The sequence below is a fragment of the Chionomys nivalis genome, chromosome 6 (assembly GCF_950005125.1).
Source record: "Chionomys nivalis chromosome 6, mChiNiv1.1, whole genome shotgun sequence".
Lineage (NCBI taxonomy): Eukaryota > Metazoa > Chordata > Mammalia > Rodentia > Cricetidae > Chionomys > Chionomys nivalis.
This window is the reverse complement of record NC_080091.1, coordinates 72595122-72619247: the sequence shown is the minus strand read 5'-3', so window position 1 is coordinate 72619247 and position 24126 is coordinate 72595122. Positions and strand designations below refer to the sequence as shown.

The 24126-nt window shown below is 39.1% G+C and overlaps 1 protein-coding gene across 1 annotated transcript in view; it reads right to left on the bottom strand.

Annotated features, from left to right (window-relative positions):
• The window catches only part of Gabrb1 (gamma-aminobutyric acid type A receptor subunit beta1), a 354059-nt gene extending 330947 nt beyond the window's left edge, over positions 1–23112 (bottom strand). The window contains exons 1-3 of the mRNA XM_057771650.1: positions 22934–23112; positions 22658–22749; positions 22169–22236 (exon numbers count right to left, since the gene is read on the bottom strand). Coding sequence (XP_057627633.1) covers positions 22169–22236; positions 22658–22749; positions 22934–23013 — 240 coding nt within the window. The 5' untranslated portion in view covers positions 23014–23112. The remainder of the gene's footprint in view (positions 1–22168; positions 22237–22657; positions 22750–22933) is intronic.
• Positions 23113–24126: the final 1014 nt, after the last annotated feature.

Here is a 24126-nt window from a genome sequence, read left to right as displayed (position 1 = left end):
GGTTACACAGACCACTGAGATAATTGTTGTTAGTATTTTTTCCCCTGTGATTTTGTCCATATGAAATTTAAGCTCTTGTTTTCAACGGTGGTAAGACTTAGTTGAGATAGAAGGCTGTGACTCTTATTGGTCCCTTGGAAAATATTGGATTAGAAATAGAACTTTGATGAATCAGTAGGATATACTGAATGCCATTAATATAAACAGCACGTAACATGTTGGCCATGCTTTTGGGGGGAAAGTATTCAAAATTAGAAATTTTGCTCTGTAAGAAATTTCATATCTATGCACACATTTTTGTACACACATATACACACATATAAACACATGCACACACATGCATGTACATACACCACATACACACAGGTATAATATATATTATATATATATATATTATAGTGCTTAACATTTAGAATGCTTTTTCAAAATACCTTTAAAAGACTGATAATGTAAATCTTGCCAGTAATGATATATGCATTCATGTAATCATTAATATCTAACCTAAGACAGTCTTATTTTTTCTTTAACAAAAGAATGGGGGCTGGAGAGATGGCTCAGAGGTTAAGAGCACTGGCTGCTCCTCCAGAGGTCCTGAGTTCAATTCCCAGCAACCACATGGTGGCTCCCAACCATCTGTACTGAAATCTGGTGCCCTCCTCTGGTGTGCTGGAATACATCGAGGCAGAATGTTGTATACATAATAAATAAATCTTTAAAACAAAACAAAACAAAAGTATAGATATAAGACTTGAAAACGCTAGGCACCCAAGACAGTCTGAGAAAGACAAGCCTGGCTATTAGACAGTGTAAATGAAAGGCTGCTTTGTAAAAGAATCCAATTTATGAGTAGTAAATGTTTTCAGACATCTATTGATTGTGTCCTGTAGGGTCTAGTAACATGGTCCAACTCTGTGACCATATTTTTCATTGTTTTTTTTTTTTTGAGCTACATATTTTTCTCCACTCTCCTCCCTTCCTTTCCCCTCCCTTCCACCCTCTCCCATGGTGACCATACTTTACTTTTCTTTCCAGAGCTACGATTTAGCAATGCTGAGTCCTTTTAAACTTCAGGTTAGCAGGAAGTAAGTCACTCCATTTGGGGAAGGTAATTAATTTTCTGAACATTATTTATACAAAGTGCATCCTTGTGTAGAAGGTGTCTGCTCACTTCCCACTTGAGTGCCTTCCATACCATAACAGGTCATTAAAAAGTCTACTACTGAGCAGCTTCAATCTCTGCTCCGCAGATAGCTGCATTAATGGAGAACATTTAATTCCAACCCATAATTAAGTTTGCCAGTCTGAAATTACTCTCTCTCTCTCTCTCTTTTTAAGTTAACTCCTATTTCTGAAAAATTTGAAGTTCTCATAAACCTCTGTTTCAAATTATATGCCATACACATATATGTACAACACTTTTCTCCCATAAACAATTTTTTAAATTGTAGAGCTTTAAAAATGAGTCCTCTTAAATCTTGGTTAATTAAAAATTGTTGGTTGGGAAGAGGAATATTTATGGAGCTTGGAACCCAAATACACATTAGGAATCATCCCACCCCACCCTTCAGCTGAAAAATTATGGCTCTAGTTTTCCATATCATAGTTTTTATTTTTTCACTGTATATGAAAAAAGCTTGAGTCACCTTTATATTGCTATATCAGGTATAAATTGGGATGTTAAAACTTTCAGATACATTGTCCAGCTAGTAATTCTAAGAATGAAACCACTTTTGGTCTGCTTTTCATACCTCAAGAATCACAGGCAGAATTTACTCATCAGTATTCATCACAGTCTTCAGATATCACACTTACTGCTCTTCTGAAAGGAGAAGCAAATAATAGCACAACAAACTAGAGGATGAAAATGTCAGAGTGGACTCTCATGATTCATCCATGACAGTATAGTGAGCCAGCGGCAACACGAACACAAACTGTTCTGCAGTGGCCGAGAAATTGTCCACTAACGCGCCCTGACTCACTCTCTTTTAAACGCCTCTGCTCTTGTCCTCTCTGTCAATGCTTTCAGGCTCCTCCCTTTGTTCAGTGTCATCATCTCTAGCACACTCAAGCAAGCTTTCTATAGACCAGGGCAAATAAATGTGGTAACTAGATGATAATTAATATTTCAAATAAATGACAAGACAAGAATTTTCATTGTTTATCACTCACGTGAGCTTTTCTTCCCTCTTAAGACAGGATCTCATTTGTCTCAAGATGACCTCAGTCTTGTTATGTCACAGAGAATGACCTTGAACTTTTGATTCTTTTACATCTACTTCTAGAACACCAGAATTGCAGGTGTACGCTTTCACATGAGATTCATACGATATATAGAATCCAGAGCTTCGGTCATGTGAAGCCAGTACTCTGTGAACTGAACTATACTCCAAGTCCATGTGTGGGAATTGTAAATATCACATTAAAGTATGACTATTGATCAACCTGAAGAAATTCCTTCAGCATAAGAAAAATTAATAAAATGTGATTGCGGTACTCAAGGAGTTTAGAGTTTAGTAAAGAGCAAAATGGACTCACCAAAAGCCATCAATAAATAGTAAGAGTCCGAATTCTAGAACTCCGTGGGAGAGTTCCTATAGTCCAGGTTTATCGCCTGTGTTGCTGATTCTAGCATTCTGAGGAAGAACCTGTGAGGCTAGACCCTCATTTCTTCCTTCAGGACACAAAGCCCCACATTTTTAGCTCCCTATCGTGCTAGCTACTGTCTGCTTGTGTTTCAATATTTAGGTATCTTCTAGCTGAAAAGATGTTCATCACACATAGCCATGCTTCCTCCTTAAACACAGCCTAAATCATAGGAATGACCCCTATTTGGTTATAGAAATAAATACCAAAGAGTACTGAATGTCTTCTTTCCAGATCATTCTGAAGGGTCATACAGCCCCAGAGATATTTGTGGGAATGGTTACAAATTTGCAGCAATGCTATCTCAATTCAGCTGTTCCAATGTCTCATGTCTTCTTTTTTTGGTGATGCTGTCCTTACTTTATTCCAAAAAGTTGCTTTCAATGTCATTGTCCAGTAAACATATTATTAATCCCACAAATACCCAGTCTGAAACACTATCTCATCCTATCCCTCTTTTCACGTTTCAGGATCCATGATTTCTCTCTGGCTCTGCCTTCTTTCTCCCAGCATTCAGTTCCATCTCCCCGCCTACCTAAGTTCTGTCCTATGAACAGGCCAAGGCAGTTTCTTTCTTCATTAACCAAGAAAAGCAACACACAGACAGAAGGAACTCCCACATCAGTTCCACCAGAATTTACTACAGATACTAAGTTCACTGGAGCCTTATCCCCCCTTAACTCCCAGTTTTATCTTCTGTAACTTTATCTGAGCACCTGAACTTAAGTTCACACAAGAGATTCTTTTGATCCTTTAATTTAGCTCCCCTGATTACCTTGCCATTGTGAATCTTCATATCACCACATCAGTTCTTTATGGACTACCCACTTGTCCTAATCTAATCACTGGTCATACCTCATATACTTGGTAGGACAGGGCTTGATTCTCCAAAATGAAGAAGGTGCAGTACAGCTTTTATCTGTTTCCACTAGGGCAGCTAGAGTAAGTCAAATAGAACATGAGTTCACTGGGTGCTCTGAAAGCTAACCTACACTAGACTTGATACAAGGACTGGGAGGTCCATAATGTGGAAGTCAAAGAAGAAAGTGAAAGACCAAACAGAAAGGGAGAAATCAACAGATGAGCATGAAAGAATCTGCAGACAACAAAAGCCAAGAACAAGATCTGTGCTTGTGATGACCTTAAAACATTGCTTCTGACCTCTTTTCTTGACCATCTCCAGTAAGTGTATCTTAAGGCACAGGGCACCATCAGTAGAACTTATGCCTAGTCTCCATGCAAGCCTACTTCCAATTAGTGTTCTCTGCTAACACTGTGAGGGTACTAAGCTCTTTCTCACTGCACATATGTGTGAGGAGGAGGAGGAGTAGCTGTTGTTGCTGTAGATAAAAGTACACAGACGGACAGTATTGCATATCTTGGTTAGGTTTTATCAATGTGACAGAAGCTATAGTCACATGGGAAAGGCAACTTCAATTGAGGAATTGCCTCCATTGGATTACCTTTTGACTATATCAGTGACATGCTTTCTCAATTGATGGTGAAAGGGTTAACCTACGGTGGGTGGTGCCATCCTCAGAGTGCTGGGACTGGGCTGCATAAGAAAGGTAGTTTGAGCAATTCAGAGAGAGCAAGTCAGTAAGTCGCATTCCTCCAAGGTCTCTGCTTAAGCTCTTGCCTCTAGATTCCCGACTGGATTTCTAGTCCTGGCTTTCCTCCATTATGGTCTATAACCTAGAGCCTGATACAAACCCTATCCTTCCCCAAGTAGTTTATGGCCAATGTTTTATCACAGCAACATAAAACAAACTAGCTCACTGCATATTTGCATAAAATAGTATGTTTACCTATGAGTTAGCAGCCTAAGCAGTTGGTTTTGTGGGAAAAAAAGAATTATGCCTTACAGCCACAACCATGCCGATCAGTGACAGCACACTTTATATATATGTATTAATTGTTTACTTAAAAAGAAAGAGATGCAAGCTTATTCAGTTTTTACTGAGAATCAGATTTTCTCTTCTTATCTGGTGGTTTAGTTGTTTGTTATATGTAACTAGATGCTTGTTTCCCTTCTTGAGAGTTAAGTTCATCAGCCCTACCCCTTCACCATGCCTTGTTAAGAGTTGATTGCTTTCCCTGGGACTGAGGGAAATGTCCAGGGATTTGCTTCTATTCTGATTTCCTATTGCTTTAGAGTTCTACTGTTCTCATTTTGACTACATGGCTATTCTCTTCCCATGTTCCATGCTGACCCACACATGGAACTCAAAACCACTCCAACAAAGCCTCTGTGCTAAGTGCAAACTTCTTCATTGAGGAAGTGGAGAAGTAATGGTCTCGTCATAAACAATTACATCAAATAATAAAAGCATGCTTGTGTGGGAGCCACTCTAATGCTGAAAAATATTTGCTGAGAATTTTACCCTCCTTCCTAGTTATTGAGCTGTGAGATCTGCCTGCCTTTTCCCTCGGTTTCTCCATTTCTATTTCACCCTCCATTTCTCTTACATTATTATGCACAGAATTACAGCCATTTACTCATTTTAGCATTATGTCATTTTATATTCCCAAGGACTCATCTGCATTTCTTCCAAACAAAAGGGATGCTATTTTCTTGGTACAATTCAATTGAAAGTCATAGAAATTTCAGTCTTTCTTGGTTTCTTCCCTGTTAGTCTCAGGAGAGAAAGGAGCAGCCACAAAGAGTAATATAGTAATTTAAGTTTATCTTCTTCCCGAGAAAAAAAGGAAAGATTCAAGTGAATTTAAATGTCAGTTTTTCACTTTCCTCACACAATGAAACAAGAAAATTATCAGAGACAATACACACAAAGCCAGATCCAGAACCCATGGTGGACAAGAGACAGCCCTCTTGTTTTCCGTCATAATGCTTTGCTAGAGTAGAGGGTAACCTTTGAAATCCAATCACTACTATGTTGATGAACTATTTGAACTAAGATGGTGGGATGCAAAGAAAATGAAGCCAAGGCAGGAACTCTTGACTGTGTCTGACTTAATGCTATAGTTGTGGTTGGTTTCTCATTAGTGTTACAGAGAAATAATGTTAGGAGACAGAGTGGTAGAGTTGACATGTGTTTTCAGTTAGTTACAGAATGCATGGAGAAAATATGAGAAAAGAAGTTCTTTCTCATAGTGCCAGAGTCTACATATACTAGTCTATTAATAAAGCAGGTATTGAACAAAGACAGTAATCAGTTATTTATAAGTTCAATGCATCAACATTATTTTTGTTTCCTTTAATGATTTACACTGGTATGTATTTCCTCTTTTTATCTGGAATTTCCACAAAATTAGGAACTTCTAACTGGTATTGTGTGTGTTTGTGTGTGTGTATATGTGTGTGTGTGTGTGTTTGAGAAAGAGACAGAGACATGACACACACACAGAGACAGAGATAAAGACAGAGACAGATGTATGAGACAGCTTGTTCTCCCCTGGATGGCTGATATGGCCTCTCCGTTCTCCTATGTCTCCAATAAGATCAGAAGCAAAACGAGTTCAGAAGTTGCAAAAAAATATACTGGTCTGATGATTTCAATTATGAATGCCATTCTGAAATTACAAATTGTCATACCTCAGTGAAACCCACAATGCATTATGCCTAAAATTATAACTTTCCCTGGAGCTCACTTTGAATTATACTCTCCCATCCCTAAGACCTTAACATATCCTTGAACCAAAGGCAGTACATTCTGCACTCCAGATGCAGGTGTGACAGAACTTGTGTCGAAATGATCCTCACAGTGAGTGTGTATACACAGCTCAGTGTGTCCTTGCTACAGTGCCAGCTGCCACCTAAGAGCACGTGGCAGTCTTCAGCTGTGAGGGAGGAACACAGTGGTATCTATCATAGAGCATTATGTCTTATTTAGCACCAAAAAGAATAAGTGTAAAAACTCGCATTAGCTTTAGCAGAGTTAAATTATCTCAATTCTGTATCTTTTTATTTTATTTTATTTATTTTTATTTTTTTTTTGATTTTTCGAGACAGGGTTTCTCCATAGCTTTTTGGTTCCTGTCCTGGAACTAGCTCTTCTAGACCAGGCTGGCCTCGAACTCACAGAGATACTTTAAAAATAAATAACACCAGCTAGTACCTTGGGCAACTGAGGAGAGGGAACCTGAAATGGCCCTATCCTATAGCCATACTGATGAATACCTTGCATATCACCATGGAACCTTCATCTGACGATGGATGGAGATAGAGAAAGAGACCCACATTGGAGCACCAGACTGAGCTCCCAAGGTCCAAATGAGGAGCAGGAGGGAGAACATGAGCAAGGATGTCAGGACCGCGAGGGGTGCACCCACCCACTGTGACATTGGGGCTGATCTATTGGGAGCTTACCAAGGCCAGCTGGACTGGGACTGAATAAGCATGGGATAAAACCGGACTCTCTGAACATGGCGGACAATGAGGGCTGATGAGAAGCCAAGGACAATGGCACTAGGTTCCGATCCTACTGCATGAACTGGCTTTGTGGGAGCCTGGCCTGTTTGGATGCTCACCTTCCTGGACCTGGATGGAGGGGGGAGGACCTTGGACTTCCCACAGGGCAGGGAATCTGGACTGCTCTTCAGACTCGAGAGGGAGGGAGAATGGAGTGGGGGGAGGGGGAGAGAAGTGAGGAGAAGGGGAGGGAAATGGGAGGCGGGGAGGAGGCAGAAATCTTTTCAACAAAAAAAAATAAATTAAAAAAGATAAATAAAAAATTAAATTAAATTGTAAAAAAAATAACAGTGTATTTCAAGACAGTATTCTTTTCTTCTTCTGAACTATGGTCTGGGACTGACTTCTACTTTTTAAATACGTTGTTCATCTGCAGTAAATTCTTCTGCCTTTTGTTTCTGTCGAATCAAGCCAGAGGATGGCTGCTTTTCTACTGCCATTATTTTGAGGCAAAATAACATTTTTTAAAATATATACTCATCTATGAATCAGGGAAGTAAAAAAATCTGCTATAAGCTCCATAAAAATAATAACCTGCTATTTTAAAAACAGGATACTGTCTTCTGTAATACAACTTTACCATCATGAAAGGACAGTGAGGGATTGACTGGGCCTTTACATATCCTTCTTTGGTTTTTAATCAAATTATGGACTGGGAGAATACACAGAAAAGCTAAATATTCCTGACTTTTACTCTTCTTCGCCTAGAAACGGCTGTTCTGATTGGCCTCTACTCTCCTCCCCTTATATGGCTGCTAAGTGGTACTTAGAGAAGTTCCAGTGCAGCACACTGATGGAATTCTTGAGTTGAAAACTAACAACTGATTCCAAATTTTGTATATCTTTTTTTTTAGACATTAAACAAATCATTCATGAAAGCAAATCAGCTAGTGAAAATTTCCAGTGTAGATACCATGGATCATAACATCAATACAAAAGGAAAAACACAAACCTCGGTTACAGTACACACACCCTTTTCTGGGAGGATCTCACTTTGTTTTGTTTTTGTTTTTGTGTTAAATGTGTTAAAACAGGAAGAGACTAAGAGAGAAGCAAGCATGGGCAAACCTGGAGCAAGAACAGCAGGAGCTGCTTCCTTGCTTAGGCTTAATTTTTATTCTGAGCTTGATTTTTTGAGGTGGAAATAATTCTTTAAGGTAGTCATTCGCTTTAGACAAATAAACTCCTTTCTTTTTAAAAAGTATAATTCAGACATATGTAGACTCTGAAACAGAAGAGGAATTGAAAGTCTGACTTGAAAGTCAGGCTTGCTAGGGCTTCTGACTGGGCTCCTTCACAAACATGCTTTCCAGACTATGCTTCATCCATGAAACAAGAATTTAAATATAATTTTTGCAGGTGGCTCTCATAAATAGAAATAAAAGACATATCCTCGTGCTTCATGTGGACACATTCATTATAGTTCAGCAGCTGTTTCTACTCTTAACATCAAAGGTTGTCTTTTTCTTGTTCTAAAAGCAGAAGTGCATACAAGGTTGAAGTGACTGTGTCGGATATGAATTTAGTACAGTCTGATTCAGTCCACTCTGTGTGTGAGACACTTACCAGGCACAGACCCAAGCTCTTCTTTCTATCAGGTCCCCATGCCACGTAAGGGTTTAGCAATTTCTCTGTGTCCTGTAACCTTGCTTTTGCCTGAGATGTGTTGAGTGGTACACACTGTAAGGTTAAAAAATTGTTTGTTCGAGCAAGAGACTGGACTAATGACTGCTCAACTCAGAGCCTAGTCTACACCTATGAATAGATGAAAATGGTGGAAGAAAATAATCCTCCATTATCTTCCTAGTGTAGGTGATGACATTGGGGTATTTTTAAGATCTTTCTTTTCATTTGTAACTATCAAACGGAAGACTCAGACTCTATTGGAAGCAATGTTAAAGAAATTTTCTTTCTGTTCTTGCTTTTGCCTTTGTACAGAACATCCTTGTAAAGCCAAGTAGGACAGATATAATTATCTTTTCTTCTCCTGAAGCTTTCTAAGGATGAACACTTCCCGGGTACTCTTAGTAGCTCCTTCCAGCATCGTCTCATTACACTCAAGATGGTCTTCCTTGTGCCCAATCTAATTTTTCCTTCTTCCTTCAAGTAAAGCTTCTCTTACAAAGGGCATCACATCCATTTTCTTTGTCTGCATATGACTAACTACTGACACATTCTATCTTGCAACAATAAATAGGTCCACTATCATTTAAATATGCAAAGGATAAAGTGTTTCCGCAAATTTGAAGACATTGGCCAAGCTAGTCTTTTTTGGATATGAGTTTAATTATTAGCAAAATAAAAATAGTTGCTAACTCATTTTCTCTTAGAAACATGTTTACTGATCTTTGAGACTTCTTTTCTTGATAGCTTACCTGCTCAGTGGAACAGTGATATTAAAAACAGAAAATGGACTATATGTGTTACCATATCATCTCAAAAGTGTCTGGTACGCAGTAATCTTTTAGTAAGCTGGAGGATGATGATAATGCTGGTGAGAGATGAGTTTGTATCACTCGAATGTCATAAAGTGAAGCCTAATCCTAAATACGATGGTTTTTGAAGACAAGTCCTTTGGGTTATGAAAAGCCATAACTAAAGAGCCCTCCAAATGATACCAAGAGAAACCAGAGGTCGTTACTCTTCCCATGTGACAGAACATATCAAGATGGCCGGAAATTAACCCTCATGTACAAGAGGCTAAGTCTGCAGGCACTGTGATCTTAGGCTTCACGTATTTCCATCCTAGACATTTTGCTGTATCATTCTCCAGGCACTGATGGTCCAGGGGTAATGTTGAATATTATGCTTTGAATAACCCCCCCTCTATTTTCTCAAATGTCTGCAAAGTCCTAAGAGATTCATGTACCTGGTTTCATTTAGATTCAATCATCAATGAAGAAAATGTATATCCTTATTTTCAAGAGAATTCCAGGCTTTAAGTTATACTTGGCAATTTAATTCTTTAATTCTTTAGGACAGTGCTTGCTCACACATATTGTCTGAAAATAATTCTTAATTGTGTCCACATTGTTCTCAGTACTATGTATTTGCCTAATAAATCATACGACCGAGCATTCTAGAGCAAATGCCCTTGAAACAGATCCTGTTGTGGAAGATGTTCAATTAAAAATTGATCATCAAGCCCAGGGACTCAGCACAAAGACTAGGCCAATGGAAAAAGCATAGTCCATTTCCTCTGCATATTAAGGGATAAAATAAACTATGACTTGAAGAAAAAAAAGATCATGCACTGATTTAAACTATGCTTACGTTTGAGGCCCATGTTTTTCCAGAGCAAGAATCCAGAGAAAATCATTAGGGGATAAGATGGAAGAAATTCTATTCACTCCCCTACAAGTTCTCACTGAGAAGTTTCACAATTAGAAGTTCTGTGAATTCCAATCAAATAGTGAAATGACATCATAAAACAAAAATACAGTTCATTATGCCTAAGGTGAATTGGTGTTATCCTTGTCCCAAATTTAAAAAGGAGGCATTTATTACAAGTTTTGGAGATAATGATAGAATATTAGAACTTGATATATATAGTATTTTGCAATTTATACATCACATATGCCTAGCATATATTTGTACATAGTGTGGCTTTCTTGACATTCACAGTTTCCATAAACAAAACAAATAATTTTTTTATAGAACTTTTATAGAACTGCTCTTTTATAGAACTAAGGATCAAAGGGATTATAAAGACAGGAAACTTAATACTCAAGGGTTTAAATTGTGATAGAACATCATTCTGAAATGTTAAAGTGATTAAAGCTATTAGAAAATAGAGAAGTAGGGATATAGCTGAGTTAGACGGTGTGTGCTTACCATGCACACACTTGATATGAGAAAAGTGTTTCAAATATAATTTGACATAAGCACATTGGGTAAAAGATAGTTAAGGAAAATATCAAATTATATTGAGAGTTGCTGGACTTTAATAGTTAATCTAGTACATGTCCCACTGGCCAACTGATTTAACCATGAGATCAGTAATAGTTATAACTGCAAAATACAATTGTCTCCTCACTCAGTCAGGGTGGATGCCATAACACAGGTGAGCACAATATGAGTTGGTGAGTTCACATCACTGAATGCAAAGTTCTGGTAGCAAGCAATCAGCGCACCCCCATTACCGCTAGTCAAACCCGTCAGGTCCAAACTCAGGAAACTGGTGACTCTAGGGAAGTTTCAGCTATGTTGGGCTTCCCCACTCTCTTCAGATACTTTTGAAATCTGCGGTCATGAACAAATCATTCCCCTCATTCAACCACCTGTACATACTTTGGTATAATACAGGGACTGGAAACGAAGACCACCTTTGCCTCTCCCATAGCTACTGTATTTCATCAGAAATGAAATCTAAAGACATCCAGGGCGAAGGATCATGTTTGAAGTTGGTGATTTCCCAATCTTCACGAAATCACATTCTGTATTTGCCCCACCTGTATGATCAATAGTTTGCACTTTGGTCCTAAACTAAGCTCCATAAGGTACAAATGAACAAGGAATCTGGCCAAAGAACTCGGGCAACTTCTCTGCTTGGGTTTCTATGGAAAATCAGATAGTGATTATGCAGAAACCTCACTTCTTAGGCTACATTCATGGCATATGGCAATGTTTTTTAATACAATAGGATAGTTGCCATCCTGTACTATACTGAGAGTAATTTCCATCTACAGTTTCAGAGAACCGCATTTTAGATGCTCTTGCAAACTTGGTAACAACACAGTCTGTGGGGGAGTCCCCCAAGTCATGCACATGTAGGTGTGGGAGAGAAAGACAGAGCATTAGCCTAGCAAAGACTGAATCTGGCTTTCCTATATCCCTTTCACAGAGAGAGGGGGAGGGAGGCTCTCACATCTACTGAATGTGTTTTACTTTGAATTAGATATTTTCTTATTTTATATTCTCATGCTTGACAAAATCCTTGATTGTCTTTTAAAATCAAAGTTTTCTCATATAAAAACCTCTCCAGAGGAAACCATTTCTGCTTATTATCGTTTGTGTTTGATTTTCCCCTTTTGTCTAAATGCCATTCATGTTGTTAAAAATCAAATTATTCTATAAAAATTTCTTGACTGTGTCAAGAAATATTGATATCCCAGGTATCAGGAAGATGACTATTGAAAAATGAAAAGCAGTGATTATTTTTAAATCTCATTAAAGTTTTCTAAGTACATACACACACAGATGATATAAATCTATACCTTTGTATTTGTCATTAAAATACTCTGTACCTGTAATTATGGTAGTGTCATAAGATGAAGTTGTTTCTATAGAAAAATCTCATGATTCATGGTTAATATAAAAGAAAATTACAGATGAAGTTGTAAGATGTACCAGACAGAGAAAATAATTAATTTCTGAATTAAAAACTATAAATGCTATCAAGCTAATGATTTTATGACTAAAATTGTTTCATAATATTAATGTTATCACAAAGTCTTTATAATAGACCAGGAAACTGAGAATGTTCTGAAATTTCCTGGAGGTTGTACAGTGAGGGAGGAAGATAAGGCTAAAAAATGTCTCATATGAATGATCCCTAAAGTATATTGAATTTATAAAGACTTTGAGAAGTATTGATTTTTCTCATATGCCCAAGACTGCCTTTCTCCAGATGACATCTCTGTAATGGCTACAGAAAACGCTCTATAGATGAAATGTAATTCCAGTGAATTTGAAAGTACATCTAGATACATTTGCGTAGGAGAGAGGTTGCAGGTAGTAGGAGGGAGAAACAATGCCACTGACATGAGAGAATGTTCCAGGCACAGGAAGGATTTCAAATGGACTGTCTCTATGGAAACAGAACAACCAGCTTTCTTAACTAGAGAATTGTGTATCATTCCCTACAAAATAAAAAGTTAAAAAGGAAAAAATTCTATCCTGAGTTAAAATGGATTAGAGGAGATTTTACCAAGTCTCTCCTGGTCCTTTCAGGTCCAGTGTAAACTCCTTCAGATGAGATTCCCTGCTTGAAACTTACCTGATTAGTCTTCAGAAGCAAAAGTAAAGCCTCTATCTAACCTCCAATTTTTTTTCACTTTGTATTAAGCCTCGTCACTCAACATTCATATTAGCTTTCCACACAGGTCGGGATGGAAGAGCTAACCGCTACCTAAAACCCTTTATCTTGATCTATTCATCTAGCCGTTTCTCTTCATTTTCCCCCTCTCAGGTAGACTGTGCAATCTATGAACAAGCCTTTGCCTTCCCATATTAACTTTATGAGACCATCTTTAAAGGATAGGACTGCTGGATTCTGGCTTACTATAATACCTCAATGCCCACCCCTCCCAGGAGTCACTGCCAATTTCCTGGCAGGTAAGCGTCATTTCTCAGGGCACGCTGCCACTCTGACTTGCTCTGCCTTGATCCTCAGTCTTGTCTCATCTCCAGATGCACCGTCTACAACAGCTCACACTGCTCTCCTGCAATTTCCCATCGAAGCACAATGTTCCAGAAAGACTCTGAATCACTTGCAGGATGCAGCGGAGAAGAGAGCAGACTGGGTGTGTGTGTGTGTGTGTGGCTTTCCCCACAACTCCATTCTCTCCCGTTTTATAAAGGCAACCGCAACAGAATACAAAGATCTCCTCTTGGGGAGAAGTTGAGGAGTATATTCGAAATTCTGTCAGGGTTGTGTCTGCCTAAATAAAGAAGCATATTGCTAGCGATAATTAAAGCTAACTGCACCCCTCTCTCTGTCTTCGCTCAGTATTTATTCTCAGAAATTCTGACCAACTCATTGAGTCACTGTACTTTGCAGCCCAGGATCTTTCAATATAGAATATGCTTAATTGTGAACACAATAGCAAGATTCATCAAATAATTAGTTCATTTCAGAATAATTGCAATGTCCAATGTTTTAACTCGATGCACATCTAACTACTTTGAAACAAAACAATGTAGATTCCTTTACTTTGAACATATGCCAATCCAGAGAGAAGGGGAGAGTGTGCAGGGTTTCTTTACTGGGAAGAAGGTGGTCCTTAAATCATCACTTATTAAAGAACTCCAGAGAATATCCTGGACTCTTCTTTACCTAACCAGTCAGCAGCTCCCTCAAATTCTCCTCTATCTGAATATCATCGCCCTTAATTTCCATCTCTAAGACTACTGTATTACTTAAGGAATTTATCTTCCGCCCTATACTTTGAAGTAGCCTATTAGCGTCTTATTCAGAAATGCTGCCCTCAACTTGGACTTTCTTTATTTTCCAACAAGAACCATCTGCGAAATGCAAAACATATTTTTGGTGAAACCCTTTAGAGGGTTTCGGATCCATTTCTTTAGCACACTTATCCCAGCTTGGTGTGGTAGTGTCAACTCTTTTTTTTTTTTTTTTTTTGAAAAATGAAAGTGTTCTCTAGATGCATACATTTTTAAACTTAAATTTCAGAACATGTAAGAGCAGTAATTCTCTCTAAAGCACGCCTCTAATCTTTGCTCGATTTGGAGGAGATAATAATTGTCACTGTGTCTCCTGTATTGTCTGAAAGAGATGATACATAGACAGACAAACACGTCTCTGCAGCAGCTTCGCTTTTTGCACATCTGAGCATATTCAGGAGTTCTGTCATACACCTCGCATTTACAGCTCAGCCTAACCTCTTGCCAATACTCCTTGTGCCCTTTCAGTTCTTACAATAGTGACTCACTCTAGTTCCCAGAACACTGGATGATGCTTCCAGGCATGGCTGCCTAGTAACACACCTTTCCTCTTGCTTGAAAAGTCTTTCTTCACATTTGTAGCCTATTCACAATTGCTAACCTGTAGTGATATGAGCGGCAGGCTGCGGCCCGGCTCCCGGCTAGCTGCCCCAAAATAATTACACAGAAACTGTATTCTTTTAAACACTGGCCCATTAGTTCTAGCCTCTTATTGGCTAATTCTCATAACCTGCTTAACCCATTTCTAATAATCTGTGTAGCACCACGAGATGGTGGCTTACCGGGAAGGGTCTTAACCTGTGTCCGTCTTGGAGAGGAGAGCTATAGCGACTGACCAACTATGCTTTCTTTCTCCCAGCATTCTGTTCTGTCTACTCCACCTATTTATGTTCTGACCTATCAGACCAAGCAGTTTCTTTACTAATTAACCAATGAAAGCAACAGATAGACAGACGACCCTCCTCCATCACTAACCACTATTTCTCTTCAAGATTCATTTCAGGCATAGACCCCTGACAATGCCATAGAAATTATTTCTGTGTGCTCCTGGGAGATTCCATGCAAACATGTAACTATCAGACTTCTATGCCTGAAATGTGACCAGCTTTCCCCCCCACGTTATTCCTATGTGTAGGGATCAATTGTTAATGCTGTATTAAGCATATTGACAGGTGCTCACTAAAGTCTTCTTCAAACTTCCTGTTCAATAAAGAGAAGTCAAGGAGCTGCAGGAAATTCACAACCGACTGAAAACAGAAGTGTTCTAAGCTTGATCCCAGTGCTAGGAAAAATCAAATCCAGTGCTCTCCAGGACCACAGAGGAAGCACAAAACAACACCGAGTCAACTATGGATCAGCTTATCTCCTGGTTATTCTAAAGGACAATTGTGACATTTGATCCCATTCCTGAAACCTAAACCAATAGAAACATTTAAATTATTTTACTTTGGAAGAATTTTAGATTTCGATAAAGCCATATTTCATTTGTGCATGAGTGATGAGGGTGCTATCAAGTACTTAGGGGGAACATTAAGACAAAAAAAAAAGTGAGAAAATTCCAAAAGTGACACTGAGATTTAGCTCAAGCAAATGTTCAGGTTTTAGTGCTCACTCTTTAGTCATCTCAAAGGAAGATTTTAGAAAAGTTGGATAAGTACTTCCATATATCTAGGTCTTTGAAAAAAACAGTGTACTTAAGTTCCATATCAAGTATTGAAAAAACTGTATGAATTTGATAGCAGCAGAACAATGTCTCTAGCTTGAGTGCAATGGATAATTCATATTAGAAATACCTACAATTTAGTTTTTACCTGAGTGTTCAACACAATATTAACTAAGCTTCAATCAAGTCTCATTTGAGGTCCATTGATCCAAATTTTCTTGTTGCTATTTTTGTAAATGAATTAAGGAAAAGAAGGTTGGATGATAATCGCATGACTGATCATATTGATGCTTCATGATGGAGCCCTGTATTGTAGTCTATCATTACTGTGGTATTTCCAGGAGGCTATCCCAGTTTGCACTCTGTAGCAACTCAATCAAAGATTGTCGATTGATTTGCTTTTGGGGACAATGGGTGGAACAAGACAGAATCTGACAGTGGAATAAAATGAAATAATTCTTGATTCCAACAAAAGTCTAAAAGCCAGACATTTCTTCATTAAGGACAGACATTTAGGGTATTTGAAATTAAAAGGCTTTGCTTCATTTTACAGAAGAAAATGGTGAATCCCGGGGAAGACACAATTCACATTCAGGTTCCCAAATTCCATACTAGGAACACTTTAAAGACTTAAGTTTTACTAGCCTAGCACTTTAGACCTAGGGACACATAGCTTGTTTTTAGTCTTTATAAATGGGTCTCATGTATCTCAGCCTGGCCTGTACTTGCTGTGTGGACAAACATCTGATCCATCTGCCTCTACTATTTTAATGCTGGTGTTATAGACACGTGCCATCACTCCCAGGTTTTCTGGGGCCAGGGAACCAAACTTTACTTCCTGTATGCTATGCAATCACATCCTCAAGCCTGGTTGCAAACTTTGAAGCCTTTCCATTTACTAACTCTGTTGCAATGGCATTAGTTACCTTTTAAATTTCTCATTGCATGCTTTGCCCTGTCTTAGCTTTTCATTGTTTCAGTAGTGAGAGCTAAGTATTGTATACCCTTCATTCACAGTTAAATGAGCAAGGAATTCAAAATTTGTATGAGATGTATTCTACACATAGGAAATACTTAACAAATATTATTTATTTTCACAACATTGCATATGTTCATGCCCAATATGGCCCTACAATCACTGGCTTTCATATATGAATTCCAATTTTAAGATCTATGTAGTCTTGTTTTAATGAGATTAAAGGCATAAAAATACCTGGTATCTTCAAACAGAAAGACAAAGCAATTTCTTTCTCAGATAGTACATTCTATTGTTAAACCTGAAGGGGGGCCTGGTGAGTTTTCATGTAAGAGAAATGGATGCTTATCTATTTATTTATCTGCTGGTGTGTGCTCCAGGATTTAATTGGTACTGACCTATTTGTTCCCTTTCCAAAGGAAATTCTATTAAAACCCAAGAGAATTAATTGACAGCAGCAAGAATATATTTGGGCTATTTTTTCACAGCTATTGCTAGCTATTTGGGGAAAAGAGCCTCAGAATTCTACACTGTGAAGCATAAAGAAAAGGGTACTCTGTAAGGGAAAAGATGATGCTGTAATATGCTTGACACATACTATAACATAAAGTGTGTTTTGTAAGGAGAAAGGATGATATAGGTATGTGCTTAGCTCAAGATATATGATATTGATACATACTATTATACTTGAAAATTTTTGTCCCCACTTAACGCTTTCTGACTAACAAGTACTGATAGAGGAAGACTTCAGTTTCCACTGGACCACATCGTCTTGGCTCTTCTTGTCTTTGAATCTTATTTATCTTTAATTATAGAATTAATCTTCCCTCTGAGTACAGCTACCTATCAGACTAACCAGAAAGTAACTTCAGACTTAACATGAAATTTTTGATATATTGCTACTCACAGAGAAAAATCACAAGGAAAATGAGCTCATTTTTAAAGATAACATTAGAATAATGTTCTTCAATTTTGATATTTGAAGTACTTTCTATGCACCAGAAATTGGCATTTTTCAGGAGAAATAAAAATTATCAGACCCCCATCCCAAAGGTCAGATTCAAAATTTGCTCTTGTGAGCCTCAGGGTAATTGAGATATGCCTTTAAGATTAAGAAGTTATGCCATAGAGGAAGAAGGGTTATTGCAGAGAGAAATTCTGACAGGTGACTTTTCTCCTGAGTCACCATGGTGATGGCAATTAAACATAGCTGGATGATGCACCAAGATCCAATGGAATCTAATGCTAAAATAGTAACAAGATGGAATATAAATGGATATCTGTTCGGTTTAATTTGTTCTGTACATTATTTATACAATTGTGTCTTTTTCATTCTTGTCATTGCTGAAGCTATTTGCGAATCTTAAAAGAGCATTTACCTCTGCACTTGCAGAACAGTGAAGACAGGAGCGAGGTTACCTTTCACTAGAAATGGCTTGTACTATGTCTTAGTCTGATTCGGCGCTCTATATGCATAGTCTTCTGCATGTGGACAATTAGACCATCATGACTTTAGCTTGAGGAAAGAAAACTGTATTTGAAATTGCTCCTTGATTATTGCATCTGACTCTTGCCTGAGAAGGGACAGCTTGTTGTGGACATCTGAACAGGAAAGCTTAGCTCTTTTTTTGTTTATAGTCTGCATCACGTCTTTTCCAAGATTCTACTCGAAGAGGGAACTTCTGTCTGCTACTACCTTTTCTACTGAGCAGAGTAAGGGTTATTTTACGACTAATTGGTAGGAGCCATGACCTCCTTTCATTCTACCTGTCTTTTGCTCAGTCATGAGCCTGTTAGTGTGTGTGTGTGTGTGTGTGTGTGTGTAGAGCTTCACAGAAACTGTAAAATTAAAAGATTGGAAGTGTTTAATGTACAATAAATAGAAACCATGGTAGATAATTTTCTATATAAGACTTTAGAAAACAATAATGTTTAGAAAACAACTATGTGTTTGCTCACATCAGCACAAAGTCCATGAGAAAGAAAACTTTCCTTTTGAACCAATAATAATTAATATCATAAAGAAGTCTTACTTTCAACTATATATATGTTTTTATACATTAAAATTATTCTCTAAAAGTTTTAAATTAACTTCTCAGAACAAATGGATTGTTTTTTTTACATTTTGTTTGAATTAATTTGTAGCTGATGCATAAAAACATACCAATTGTGCACAGTAATCTATTGACAAATCTTAGAGTTTCTGGTAGATATTCTTTACCATAACAATTTCTTTTTCTTTTCTTAATTTTGGAACCACATTTTTATGTCCTGAAGGACATTAGTCAGAAAATAGTCATGAGACGATATTAACCTTAAAATTGGGTAATATTAAGAACCAATTTGGAAACACATTTTACTTAGATTAGCACAAAAGGACAAAATTTAATAAAACCCTCATTCTCTAACTCATTAATTTAATGTGTAATTATCATGCCATGTTCACAGCTATAGAATATGCAATAACAATAATGACTAAAAATGTGAAAATTAGCAACGTTGCAGTAAGGCATGTATATTCTTATTAAATACTAGTTGTGTTATTTTATTGTTAATCCTTATTTTGCCTAAATTTGTAGAAATTTCCCTATCATATAATCACATGTAAGTTAGTGCCCTTACATTGCAGAAGACTTTTTTTTTTTTTTTTTTTTTTTTTGGTTTTTCGAGACAGGGTTTCTCTGTAGCTTTGGTGCCCGTCCCGGAACTAGCTCTTGAAGACCAGGCTGGCCTCGAACTCCCAGAGATCCGCCTGCCTCTGCCTCTCGAGTGCTGGGATTAAAGGCGTGCGACACCACCGCCCGGCTGCAGAAGACTTCTTAATAACAAGCTATAGGTCTTACTTCCTGAAGACCTTTATTCCTACTTATGGTGTCCAAACCATGCTGCAATGCATTCTCTTCTTGGTGAAGGTAAGACTAACAATCCCTGTTCTTATAAAACTCCCTCGACCCTTCAAAAGAATTCCCCTCCCCCGCATTTCTATTGTGTTTGTTGTTTCCATTGTAATTAATTTATTACAACACTTTGCCATAGATGAGACACTAATATAAATCCGAGTCTTGTCAGTAACTCTCATTAAAAGCAAAGAATACCCAAAGCAAGATTTCTTATTTTCCAGCTTTCCGTGGCCACTATTCTCCTATGTCTCTGATGTCATGGTGAGAGGGCATGGGTTTTTGGGCAGACAGCATTATCTATTGAGTGACTATTTGAAAACACACCAAGTTCACATAAGCAGACTGTATTATCCAGTAATTAGGAGGAGGTGTTCTATGCTCCTGGATTTTGCACGTGCTGCTTCTTAGTTTGTGTATGGATCCATTTCAACAACTGACTGGACAGAACTTTTTCTTGCAGTGGTTATTATGGTCATGCAACTTACATATTCAATTAATTTTTTTAAAAGATTGCAAAAAATATGTATATAGATTTGCGTGTGTGCATATGCATACATGTGTGTCTGTGTTTGGCATTGAGAGTCCTCGTAGTTCTAGAAACCTATGTGCCCTATTCCAGAACACTGCCAGAGACACAATTTGCCTTCTGAGATTTCTAAATAGACTATATATAAATGATCTGTGGAGGTGTTTGTAAGATGCCAGGTCAATGACTGGACCAGAAAATGTTATCCTAATGTATGTATGCTGACACTAATTGTTATGCTAATACATCTGGCTGCATTTACAGTCCTAAGCCACTGTTGTGACCTATGCACATCTGGTCACTCTTCTCTGGATGTTTGTAAACAGCTGCATTGGGCATTAGCACACATGGAAATAGAACATTAGTCTGTTAAAAGTCTTCACCAAGTTAAAAAAAAAAACACTTGTTTATCAAATTTGAAAAAAAATGGATTTCTGTTTTAGTGTAGTAGGAAAAAAACACTTGATAATTATTTGAAACAATCTGAGGCATTATAAAATAGTATTTTAAATAAGCCATTGAAGACAATGAAAGTTACAACTGTGTCCCCAAAACCATACATTTTATACTTATGTCATCCATTAAATGATCTGTAAACATATTTATTTTGCTTCCTGACATAATCTAAAAGGTAAAAAGGAAAACCCTGAAACCTCAGTGTTTTACAACAACAACAACAACAACAAAATAGCCCTCTATGAGGGAAATGAACAACAAATCAATAACTGTTACAGACAGAGGACTCCTAAAGGATCCTGGTCTAAGTTACTCAGTATATTTAAATTCCTGCTGCTGCAATTATTTTCAGGGCGGAATAAAAAGACATTTTGTTCCTGTAGATCTGTTTCTTCCCCAGGTGGTGGGTTCTAGAAAAGCAACAGGCATATCTTTCCCCCTCAACTCTAACAACTAGAAAACGACTTCCCAAGGTAGATGCAAAAGTGGCAGCTAGGATTTCAGTACTTTTTGCAATAGTCCTTGAGAAGATACAGTACATGAAGATGAGTAGTGGGGGGAGGGGGAGAAAGAGGAAAGGGAGCGATGATAAAATATAAATTCCTTAAAATTTGTGACTCTTCTTATTCACCTCTCCCTTGCCTCAGTACTTTTAATCATCAGATCTTTTCCTTTTGCCTAGGTTACTAGAATAAATCAAAGTCATATGATTCGTTCTCGTCAAACTCAAAACTAGCAAGCTGCAGAAAGACAAACGCATGAACGCTAGCATGGGTATAAGATGCCCAGAAGCAAGCTTGGGCACTTCTGCTGTTAGCCATTCTGGACTGTTCATCTCAGCCTGTTGCTCCTGCCAAACACTGTGCTGGATTCTGTAGCAGGGAGGGGATACTTGCGAGCTTTGCCAGTTAGCTTGGTGTCTAAGCTGGGTAGCTTGGGGCTAGCAGGCTGTGGAATCTGTGAAGATTGTGGGGGCTGTGTCTGGTCTACCTGTGGCTGCGAACCCCAACCCCTGGTCCTGGGGACCCCATGCACGCCGTCTGACCGCCGGCAGATGGTGCCCTGAACGTCCCCACACGCAGGGAGACCCTGTTAAAGTAAGGCTCAGACTCCGCCCCAGCCAATCCTCCGGCGCAACAGTCCCTCTTCCGTCCCAAAATAGTGCAGAGTACGTCTCCTTCGGAACACCGCAGTAGCCCGTGTGTGTCGAAAATACAAACTGTGGGGTGATCGACAATGTGTGTACTGGAGTGGGGCGTACGCGCGAAGTGGGACCCTGGGGACCAGGGCTGAGGTGATCACCAATGAAAAGCAGAGGACAGAGAACAGGTCCATTTCGCATCTGCGTGAGCTCGGCGGCCCGCCGAGCAGTGGGAAGGCCACTCACCATATTCACTTCCGAGACCATGTCTATGCTGGCGACATCGATCCGCATCCCGACGTCCACCGGGGGCCCTGCCGGGGAGGGGGACCACAGTAAAGACAGTTTTTGAGTGGCAGGGGACTGAGGGGACAGAGGGGGCTTACCAGATCTTATTGCGGGCTAAATAGGCTTACTCCCTACCCCCCCATTCCTGTTGTAGGGGACAGCCTGGGAAAACAGGTGTGGGCTCACGCGTGACGCGGTGACAGTGCAGAGGGTGTGTCGGGTTAAGGAGAGGGACAGCGCAGCCTGAGGATTTATCCATCTGAGACTGGGGATCCTGAGTGTGTGTGTGTGTGTGTGTGTGTGTGTGTGTGTGTGTGTGTGTGTGTATCCAGGGCGTAGTACTGCACGTTTACAGAAATGGTAAGACGGGGAAGAGGGTATTATCTCTGACGGGAAAGGTGAACTAGGAATGGGTTACAGGTTGAAAGAAAAGCCATGAAGCATTACCTCCAAAGTCCGGCCGCAAGCGAATGTCATATCCTTTGAGCAGTCGATCCACTGTCTCTTTCACGTATGACATGTTGCTGGGTTCATTGGAGCTGAAGGGAAGGAGTAGGGACTGAATTCAGAACGGGCACAAACAGACATAAAAAGATCCAGGCACACCTACCCCCATATAACAAAATACATGATCCAGCAGGCACGGCAAAAAAAAGAAAAAAGAAAAAAGAAAAACACCAAGAGAAAAAGAGAGAAAGAGAGAGATTGCAGAAGGCAGCTCACCTGTGTGCACAACAAACCATGGCAACCATCACAGGAAAAGAAAGGAGCCCCAAACTCTCTCGATTTTGTACTGTCCACATTCCTAACTCTGATGAAAGAATTGTCTTTTCTGCGAAGATTCAAGGAATGCAACTTAGTCGGCGGCTGGGCAGTAATTCCCGAATGGACCTGCGCATGCGCAGAGGGTACTCACTACCAAAAGACACCTTGTGCCTTGCAAACAATATTCCTAGTGGAACAGGCAACAGATTTCAATCCTTTTAAAGTTCCTGTCTCGGGAGCTCCGCGTTCTCCGGGTAGTCGGTTACAACCTGCTGTCTCCATGCAGGGGAGTCTACGTGCCTGTGTGCGCCCAGTTATCCTGCGCTGTGGTTTGCTACGTTCCCTTCCCTTGGTCCTAAACCTGATTTTGCTTTGCTTTCTTTCTTTTCTCTTCTTCCTTTCTTTATCGTTTTTTTAACCTGCGCTTTCAATGATCTGGTTAAGGATGTATGATCGGTATCTTTTGCTCATAATCACGGAGGTCCTAGAACAAGAAGTCTGGAGGCAGTCTCTGGTCGCCTGTAGAAGAGGTGGGGAGTGTGCTGGGGATGGGGAGTGGGCAGAGACAAACGGAAAATGACCAGGAGGAAAAAAAAAAAGGAAAGTCAGGACAGTTTTGGGAAAGTGTGAATCTTGTTCCTTTCGGAGGTAATGTAAAGGCTTGGTGTAGTGTTTCCCTGGGTTAGGAGAACTGGCCAACTTTTGAATGTACTCTTTACCTTTCCCTCCTCCTCTCCATGGGTAGATTTGGAATGGGAAGTGCAAACAAGGATGGGGCAACTGTGGCAGGAAATCTATTCTAGGGTCTTTGCTGACAAGTCGTGTAGTTTTTAGTAGGCAAAGCCTCTAGCTGATAACTGCCAGCGTGCTAGCTCCTGTTCGTAGTAATCCCTACACAGAACCCTGAGCATGCCAGGTCTGAACTGCAGGAGGCAGGAGGAAGATGCTCTGGAGCAGCCAGTCTCCTTAGAAATAAAGGGAAGTTGATTAATGCTATTCAATAAATATCAGAAAACATGCCAGGTGGTTGGGGACTCTGGGTTAGGTTCATGTTCCTTCGTTAAATGGCATCTATCAATTTCCTTTGTTAAATGGCAATGCCAATATATACTAGGAATTCTGAGACTTGGAGCTGGCTTAAGAGGGTTTCA